The sequence below is a fragment of the Pygoscelis adeliae genome, unplaced genomic scaffold (genome assembly GCF_000699105.1).
Source record: "Pygoscelis adeliae isolate BGI_AS28 unplaced genomic scaffold, ASM69910v1 Scaffold34, whole genome shotgun sequence".
Classification (NCBI taxonomy): domain Eukaryota; kingdom Metazoa; phylum Chordata; class Aves; order Sphenisciformes; family Spheniscidae; genus Pygoscelis; species Pygoscelis adeliae.
This window is the reverse complement of record NW_008824658.1, coordinates 2,792,744-2,802,925: the sequence shown is the minus strand read 5'-3', so window position 1 is coordinate 2,802,925 and position 10,182 is coordinate 2,792,744. Positions and strand designations below refer to the sequence as shown.

The 10,182-nt window shown below is 41.4% G+C and overlaps 1 protein-coding gene across 1 annotated transcript in view; it reads right to left on the bottom strand.

The window, feature by feature from the left end:
• Positions 1-10,182, bottom strand: part of ADAMTS2 (ADAM metallopeptidase with thrombospondin type 1 motif, 2) — a 188,629-nt gene that overhangs the window by 812 nt on the left and 177,635 nt on the right. Inside the window, exons 17-21 of the mRNA XM_009322760.1 lie at positions 10,014-10,173; positions 9,183-9,315; positions 6,581-6,788; positions 5,150-5,279; positions 4,001-4,090 (exon numbers count right to left, since the gene is read on the bottom strand). Of these exons, the coding sequence (XP_009321035.1) occupies positions 4,001-4,090; positions 5,150-5,279; positions 6,581-6,788; positions 9,183-9,315; positions 10,014-10,173 (721 nt within the window). The remainder of the gene's footprint in view (positions 1-4,000; positions 4,091-5,149; positions 5,280-6,580; positions 6,789-9,182; positions 9,316-10,013; positions 10,174-10,182) is intronic.

The following is a 10,182-nucleotide window of genomic DNA, read 5'->3' as shown; positions in this document are numbered from 1 at the left end:
AGTAGTGCTGTGTTGTTGCTAAAGCTACATGAAACCCCCAGAAAGTCATCAAGGTTTATATTCAGAAATCTTTTTTTCCCGCCTTCGCTCCTTTTAATGCTTTTCTGCAATCTAACAGTGACTAACCACGGCCAGGGGTAATATATATTTATCTGGACTGTCTCAAGAAAGTCAAATCTTATTTTGATGTGTACCGTGTAACACTCAGAATTAATCCATCTCCCATTGGAGTGATATTTTTGCCAGGTACCTCTATTCTGAAAACAGCAGCATTGCCTGAGCATGTCCCTTGCTCGAGAGAAAAGTGGTGCATTTAGCATAAGGCTTTTCTCCTCCTTAAAAGGAGCTGATATTTTCAGAACAACGAACTCCAGTGTGATGGAGCCAAGCCAGTCCATTAATGACTGGGAGACTCAGTAACAAGTCCTGATTTTTGTGTCACTGACTGGAAAACCGTAATAAAAGAGAAAGAACGATAATCGATAGGTTTTAAGCTGTCGATAGCTGTTATGACAATCTGTACTGTAACAGAGGTGCTACAGCAGATCCTGATCTTGCTGAAATACGGGTGGCAAAATGTAGGCTAAGGCATTAAAGGTGAACTAGTCAAACTGTATTACTGTCTGAGAAACATAAACAGAAGCCTACTCAGAGATTACTCAAGCCCTTGTGATTTCAGCTTAGAGGAGGCAGAGGACCAGATGAACTGGCGGCGGATAGATGGTGAGGGGTTAGCAGGCTCCTTGGAGAGAAAGCTACCTGTCCTCTGTCCTACATACACGCTCTACAGCTCCTGCGCCTCCAGGCTGAAGTGATGGAGCCAGGAACTATCGGGAACTGCAGTGAAGGAAAAATCCTAACACGCAGCCATGCTGAAAGAAAGAGGAGTCAGAGGGCTTGGAGGAGAGGAGAGGGCTGAGGAGAAAGGCAGCCTGACCAACGCTTGGCATAATCAGTAACAAAATATTTTCTCTGTGACCAGAGTGCTGAGACAGAGATGAAATCACTTCTGCCTCTCTCCCTGCTCTTACTACATCTCCACCTACTCTTACAGTAAAGGATGAGTAACTCCGATTACTCGCCTTTATTTAGAGCGTACCCGATGGCAGACAGCGTGCTCAAGTCAGCGTGTTACTGGAGCTCGTATTTCACCATCCTGCTACAAACACTGACTTACCCTGTCAGCAACCTTACAGCAAAGTAGAGAACCAGAGCAGATTCAGAGATACCAAGTGAACTCAGAAAGTGAAGGTGTCGCCTCTTCACTCATCCTCAGTTAACAAAATAGGGCATTATAGGTGTTTAATTGGCAAACATATCAGTCTAAAATAAACTAATAACTGTTGTGGCTGCTTTAAAATGCTAGTGCTGGCTGAGGAAGGTGGAAACACCTTCCTTGCATTGTATTTATGCCCCGATTGTTGTATTTGTTGCAGAAAAGCGAAATTCTGGTTCCTATTTTCAAATGCATCAATTCATTTTCATATTTTTCAAATGCTAAACTGAGATGCTGCTGAAAATAAAGAACAACTTTTTCCTTAGGAACCTAAGAATAGTACCTTGGTTTTGGAGGCATTTTCAAACCAGTCTTTAAGAGCTGGAACTGTTCATACCTGCATGCACAACTCTACACAAAGGACTGCATGTGCCTATACAGCTTTGTATATATTTTTACATACCACGTAGAATCCCCTTTGAACATTTTGCCTTGTGTTCCATGACCTTAATGCAAGCTTCTCCAAATGGCTTGCAAAATAAAAGCCAACAGAAAAAACATTTAAATGTAGTTTCAACAAGGCAGATCTGTTCTTGGCTTTGTAAGAATCACTAAAAGCACCTTTAGAAAAATGCCTTTTTTTCCTATCAAAAATACGTAATGTCAAGCTTAAAAATACATGAAAATAAAACTGCATTATGTAATATGTTTAGTGACATCTGATAGGTTATAAACTCTGTAACTTATGAATGTCAGAATGAAATTTTTATCCTCTATCCAAACCAAAATATCCAGATTTGCGGAACTTTTATTTATTTTTACTTGCAGTATGCATGACAGACTGGAAGTATATCTTCAAAACATCAGTAAGAAAAAAATAAATCAGTTTCACAGTCACTTTGGTACACATTAGTCTCATAAAAAAATATTGAAAAGCAAACTGAATTGGCACATCTTTAATATTATGTTAAATACATACAAAACACTAATAAAATATCCCTGATAAACCAAAGTGCATATAGACATAGTGCACAATGCCCAGATACGTTATTGCACCATTCTCTATAGCCACCCATCTCTTGAAACATCACTAAACATTGTCTATTTAAAGGTAACAGTCATGAATATATTTATACAGTTAAACACCAATTATTTTACATAACAGTATTCAGTGCCAGATACGTGTCTTTGCTTTTTCACCTTGTCATGTAAATTGTTAACATGTTTCAGGAAATTATCATATTAACAGCAAAATTTAAATATGTGATCACATGATAATGACAAGTTTGAAGTGCTACACTGTTGACGACCCAAAGATTCAAAAATGCCACTTTTCCAAAGAATATGATCAATGCAATAAGGTAGTAATTTGCTCTAAGACTGCAGTTTTAAAGTTGATACGCTTCTACTATTGGTACTGACTGTCACAAACAGGTTTATGACTTGTGAATTCCAAATCTTCAACACAAACACGGAAGGTGAAGCAAGAATGCCAGTTAAATTTCAGTAAGTCAGGTCACAATCCTGCCCTGATGAAGATATGGATATGCACTGTGCAAATTAACCTCGGACTAAATTGACTGCCTTCTAACAGTTATCATTCAAGTAAAAACACTCCATATGAAGATTAACTCAAGGTACCAGTGTACTGTTTATATTTAAAGCTGGATCTGGTAAATTAATGCCATTTACATTTCAACATTAAGGCATTTTTCTAAAATTCTTCTTCTAAGCAAAAAAAGCAATAAAAATTGAGGTAATTCTGTAGTAGTTCACACTGTTATGTTTGCCAGTTGACACATCTATAGAGCATACACACACACGCACACATACAACCGTACCAGTCAAGTCAGACATGCACATGGTGAAAAAAGACCAAAGATGTAATGCGTATAAACAGCTCCGTGCTGAGCAGCTGGAGACATTGCAGTCGATGAAAACATCGTATCGCCTCCGCCAGGTTAAGAAAAACACCACCACGCAACCTTCAACATGGACCAGGCCTGTTCTGCTTCGGTTTTGTTTCTAAAGTGAAAGTACACAAAACTGGCAAAAATTGTGCGACGGGAAAAATGAATGCAGCTTTTCTCAAGGAAAAATATTTCAAACCACCACCAAGAGTTTGGCAAGAGCAGACGGTGTCATAGCAGCATGGAAAGTACCGACAGAAACTGAGCTTCTGCTTCCCAGTGAGCCCTCCGCGGGTTACAAACATAAATGTGAGGGTCAGGAATAAAAAATGAGCAGCAAGGGTGAGTAAAGCAACGGCACCGCAAAGGAAAATGGAATGAAAAAATTCTTTCACTCATCAGACTACCCTGTCAGCGAACTGAAACTAGAGAGTTATGAGATTTAGGTTTTTAGATAAAGGAGAACTTTAGCACTACAAGGTGTCATTATTGTGATGTGATCACATTCACAATAAGTTCTCAGTTTTGCTATCAAACTGAACATCATGAACCAGTAAGAGCCTTTTTTCACCATCACCAAGCAACAAGCAAACCGATCCCAGCTCCCTTTCAGAGGATTGCAACATACTGTGGAGATCCAACTTCACACATCCAACACTTCAAGACCTCTACCACCAGGGCTACGCAAGCTCCACAGAAGAAAGACACCGAGCACCAAGTGCCTGGTGTGAAAAAAAGATTCAGCCCAAGATTTAAACTTGGCAAAGTCAAGGGAACTTTCCGCATAGAGAGAAGAAGAGAGCAAAAGGCAAAGTCCACATTCGATGTGGCATGCATTTAAGGGCAAAGGCAGAGTTATAAATGGGTCTTTTACTTGAAGATATTTTCTGGATGGGGTAGTCTGGATCAGGTCTTGACAGCCATTGTATCATGTAGGTTTTCTTTGAAGGATCAGAAACGTTTCCTTGAATAGAGGAAAAAAAAGATGTAACACAACATATGTTAGCATTAAGTAGTTGACCTGTCACGAGTGGATAAGCTAAGAGAGTGAGTGGGCTCCGATGGAAGGAGCCTGGGGGGGATTATGATCCCCCCCCCGGGGGGGATTATGACCAGGCTGTGTAGTTTTGGGCAGAGGGTATTTTGCCAGTTTGCTACAACTTGTGCCCAGCACTTGACAGCCAACACTGAAGACAGCCTGAAGGCCAGTTCTCCAGCAGTACTTCTCACAGCAGCATTAAGTACGTCCTAAGATACATCTAGTCTAGTTTAGTTATACTGCCTCTTTAAAATCTTTGTATTGGAGACCATAATTGACAGCTTGTTTCTAATTAGTTAGGAATCAAAAGCTACCCTGAGAAATACATCAGGAATAAATGAAAAATACGAATTACTTAATAATAGGAGCATGTAAAATGATTTCACAAGTATCATTTGCAATCAGCTGAAAAGCTAACACGGATAAAGGTATTAGCGTCCTGGATTAAGTAGGAACAAATTTATTATAGCTTAAAAAAATTGAGCTAGATAACTCCTGAAGATAACTTGTGCTTGACAGCATGGAAAAGAAGCCTGGACTGTTGCTGGAGGTGGGTAAAGCAAAGAGGCATCTTTATACATGATGCCCTTGATTAGCCACAACCCAGTAGCCTCTTGCCAAGCCCAGAACGTCTCAGGGGCGCAGGGCCAGATTCAGGCAGTGCTTCTCACCCAGGGGAGCTGTTGTCTGCTGGCCGGATCCAGCCATCACCACTGTGCTGAGGTCTGCCCCAGCCTCTCATGCTGTCCTGGGGCAATCGGTGCTCCCCACCATGAGAAGAGAACAACCACGTGCCCAAGAAGCCCATTGGCCACACAACAGCTCTACATTTGGAAAGTCTGCTCAAAACCAGGGCTATGGAGAACTGCCACCCCAGGCAGACGTAGCACACAAGTATAAATTCGATGAAAGGCATTTCAAATAAATACAATCAACATAATTTTTTTCAGCAAGTAATATATGCTGGAGAAGACAAGCACTTACTTGGACATGGAGGTAGTCTGCAAATCCTTACGGTCTCCGGTTTATTTTCTTTACAAAGGCCGATAGCATTGTCCCTGGTCCGGCACAGGACCGGGCGATCCTGCGTGCCGTTGCCACAGCTGACAGAGCACTGAAAAGAGATGCACCAGTTAGACCCCCAGCCACCCTTTGGAAACAATCGATTAGAAATTAGTTTTTAAATTTTAAACCACTGCCCTTGATTTGAGCTGACATGGTACATTATTTGAACCACCACAGTACCTACAGTAACTAAGCAAGAAGGAGAACCGCTGCTTTTTGTGGTATACCAGTAACTGTGAAACACTCCAAGAAAGAGCTTATGATCCGAGCAATAAAGAAACAACTGTAAATGTGAAGCATCTATTCACAGTGTGCACCAGGGATGGCATTGCTTGTGACATCTATTCAACCCAGTGAGGATAAAAATTGTTCGTGCTTATTTGCATAGCACAGTTCCAAAACAAAATGTTGTATCTCCAAATGCAGCCACATTTTTTATACAATTTAATGAAGAAATGCTGAGACGAACTGGAAGGATCCCGTGTACCAAAATTATAAGAACAATTTAATGTTGCAATATTCTACTCACATTTCTTGCCTTTTGATGACTGCAAAGGTTTGCAAATATGAATAGGTGGAGCTTCCTATTGCTCTAGTAAATACTTTAGCAAGAAACAGTCTATGCACAGTGGCATTGCATTTCTTGCTCACGCAGTGAGTTAGCCAAAGAGCCAGGGATGGAAAGCACAAAATGCCCAGCTCCTGACACTTGTTCTGGGAGCGACTGAATCCTGTTTTGCCCACAGCAATGGCAAACAAAAAAGGTTCATGAATAGCTGTCCTGTATTTCCATAGTAAACTAGGTGAAAAAACTCTGTCTGTTGGGTTACAGACAGAACCTTGAGACTGAGCAGCTAAATCTGCTGAAGGCCTTTACATTGAAGATGCTCGCACCTTTGAATCTCCACGAGTGTTGGTGCCTAACTTCCTTAGGTGCCCTTAATCAGTGTCTGAAGACTTTAAAGTCTTCTTTACTTTATCACTAAAACAGTGATAAAAGAATTAATTGCCCTTCTCTCAGCTTAAGTCAACAGGTAAATGATCGTGAGCAGAATAAAGAGCAGGTAGAAGTCAGCTTTCCTGATGCTGCCATCTTATACGGGTGGCTCACAGGGCCTGGATCATGCAGCATCACCACAGGATAGCTTTACTGGCTGTTTCACTGCAACCATCTCTCTTCATCTAACTCACTTTCTGTGGCATTAGTAGCAGTGGAAGCAACACACCCTCTGCATAGGTTTTAGTTTATTGTGTCAATGCATTTGAATAGAAAGCACCAAACAAACTCCAAGATTTTCTCCCCTGCATTGTAAGAAATTAGTTGCTTGAGACCTCCAGAGAGAGACTGACCTGTGACCAGGGTCCTATTCTCCACTGCGCTGGGCAAAGCTCCCGGTTGCAAGGCCTCCTGCCTTCTGGACGGTCGTTGTTGCAGTACTTGGTATGAACAGAGCGATTTGTATTATCATGTAGGGGTTGGATACATCGGACAGATCGTACTTGATATCCTGTTTTCCCACAACTTTTGCTGCAAGGCTCCCATTCTCCTGTAACCCATCTGGGTTAGTGAAAAGAGAGTAAGTTGAGTAAAATTCTCTCTCTCCTAAATTAGGTGAGTTCAAACTGTCTGTTGAACTGTAACTCTTAAACACAGGTTTAACGGGATGTTAATACTAGTTCTGATATGGAAAAAGAAGATGATATGAAAAACCATAAACAGTTATGGCAAGGGTTATTTGACCATGTCCCTGAAAAATCAGTAATAAGACCCAGATCTTTAAAATGACTCTTTCTCATTATCTCTGAGATAAGCATTATTCTTACTTTGCTTCATTGGCTTTGATTTTAAGCTGGCCCTTCCAAGACTGCACATAAAAATCTGGTAGTTTTTATGTCAAAAGCAGCCACCCAAGGGTGCTGCTGAGCTTCCCAGGTCTTGGCGCATGAGCTGTGCCTTGTCTCATACTGCAGGGAGACCCAAGTATGCACCAGCCATCCCCACAGCTGGTTCCCACAGGAGTGAATCCAAGACATCTGGGCTAGAAAAGCAGCTCCAGCCTGGCCCATACCTGGGTACTCCATGGACCACATCCCCAGCCACGCTAGACACCGTCTCACTGAAGCACTGGCAAACCCAGCTCCACCATCAATGCTGTGCGTGCTGAGCTCAGGGGAACTGGAGTCCTCAGCATCATAAATGCTTCCTCATCATAAATGCTGAGGAAGGCACTGGGGGAAGGCAACACTCCACTGAAAATCAGAAGGTCTGAGTTCATAACGTGTAAATCAATTTGGCCACTGAAGAATGTCACCTATGTTTTGTAATGTGGCGTAGTTGAAAACTTTGCTGATCATCCAAACTGGCTCAAGAATTACACCTACAAATTGTAAGGAACTTAGAGAAGACCAACAAGGACAGACAGGACCAGAGGAAACTTATGTAAACTGCTGAAAGCTTGGTTATAATCAAGTAAGTGAAGATATACAGCAGTCTATAAATATTGACAGAATGCAGAGATCTGCAAGAAGGAAATATTGTTCAATATAAACAGTATTCATGGGATAAACTTAACCAAAAAATATATATACTCTGAAGAAATATCCTGAGTTTGAAGCAATTGTCCTAAAGTACTCGTAAAATCCTGGGTTTAGAAATAGTCAAGAAATAGCATGGACACAAGGCAATGCACTAAACGCTTGAGTTAAACAAAAAGTAAAGTGGCAGTTTCACCCAACTTTCTCTTTGTAGCCTGTTGAAATTACACAGCTGTGGAGGAAGGCAAGCACTGTGGAGCACAAAGCCATGAATCCTAAGGTGATTTCTGAGACAAAGATGATTTTTTCCCAGCAGTGAAGAAGCAGCATATTAGTGTAGTGGGTGTCACAGAGATTCATAAAATCTCTTAAATAATTGCCTCTCCTATGTACAAGTGCAAAAATGCTCCAATGCCATTCTACGGAAACAGAGGTGACTGAAATATTCAGGAATCCAAGTACAATTTAGGATCCTATTGAGTCTTTGTGGTACCTGGGTCCAATTATAGTTGCAGCTGAAAGAATAATACAGTCCTTTCCAGAGAGCCCGAGATACGGTTAGGTCATTACTTCAGTTTTCCAATAAAAAAATGTTAAACCCTGACCCATGCTGAGTTTATGGGGCACAGTTTCTTGACTTTTCTCTCTTTCAAATCTTTTTTTAAAGGAAGTCAGGAAATATTGTGTGGTATGTTCTATTTATTTGCTGTGCTTCCTGGAATCTAGACTTGGTCCCCAGAGATAAAAGCTGGGATCATCATACTCCTTTCTTGTTGCAGTAGCAACATGAGGAATATGTGAGTCCTACATGTGGCAGGAGTAACCTGCTGCCAGTCAAAAAAAGCACCTGTAAAATGTGAATTAAAATATTTATAACACTTGACTATGCATAGCAAAGATGAAGGTACAACAGGTATACCATGCTGTACGAGGGCAGCCACAGAAATCTAACAGGCCAAATATTTTTCCCTGTGTTTATATGTCCAAAAATATGCTGTGAACTTTAGGAAGATTTGGATTTGAGAGGCTGTACATTTTTGTTTTTCTTAGTTGGTTTTCTTATGTAGCACTCTGTAAATTTGTTCTTACATGGTTAATCCACACTATGTAAAATCAACTGGTATAAATTGAATTTCTGTCTATTTTTTATTGCCTCAAGATGGCCTGAACACAAATGTCTGGATCAAGACAGCACTTCTTTTCTAATCCAACTTATTTCAGAAGTAATAGGAACCAGCAGTCCCAGAAATAGTATTTCTACAAGCAGAATATAGCATCACACCCTCATAGTCCTGGGTCTCTGTAATGATGCATGGAGGTGAAGCTTAAGCCACCTTCTTTCAGCTGAGAAGTGCTAGCTGGGTATAACGCCTACCACAGCTGCCACCGAGCAGTGCTGGTGGGCAGCGATGCTTACATGGGCTGGGAGCACTCCTGGAGGTTGCACACCCTGCGAATGGGCTTAGGCTTTTGGATCAACTCGCAGTAACTCCGATGAACCATCTTGTGGTCTGTCTTCCTCCGGCAGCCGTATTTTGTGAATTGGTAGCCTGAAGAAAGACACTCCTCTTATTTTCAGTACTGGTAGATCTTACACAGGACTCAGGTTTCAAACAAATCGCACATACACTGTCAAAGGTTGCAGTTGGAACTACGGGTGAACACGCTACAAAAAGAACTGTAAATTGCACCGAATAAACACTTATTCATGTAGATTTAGCACCCAGAATTGCTCATCCCCTTTATTTTTCACTACAGGCTATAATGAGAAAAACAGTAACATCTAGCATTTCGAAAACGTTCTGCAAACCTGCACAGCCACATTCAGGGGCTGCAACCTGCCCATCAGCCTGGTGAACAGCATCAGGGTATACATCTGGCCCCAAAAGCAGGGGCCTTCACATTGCAAGGTCCACACCACAGGATGCAGATTTACTAAGGGCTGCCCTGTGGCACCTTGAGGTTTGGCACCCTCGCAGCTTGGAGACCCTCATCCAAATCTTGCACATTTGAACAATTTTCAGTTCCATAAAAATGAATCAGAAATGAGCCACCCCAGACCTGCCCCCAAAACCATTTAAGTCAGATTGTTAACTCCATTCGCTATTTATTTATCTATTTCTTAACTTAAATAAAACCCTCCCGTACTCCTGGTCTCCCTGTCTTGTGGCAATGAATTCCACACATGGTGTTCGTTCTTTCAGTTTTCTCTTAATCAATTTTGAATGCTCTGGGGTTTTGTTTTTACCTCCTCCACAATGTTTTGAACATTGGGACCATTTCTTCAAAGCCCATTCATGTGACACCGAGTCCTCTTCCAAAACATTGTTGTTATCTACATTCAAGGAATCTTCATGGATCATGTACTTGTAAGTCAAAGATACCTTGGCACCACCATGAGGAATCACCTAGCAAGC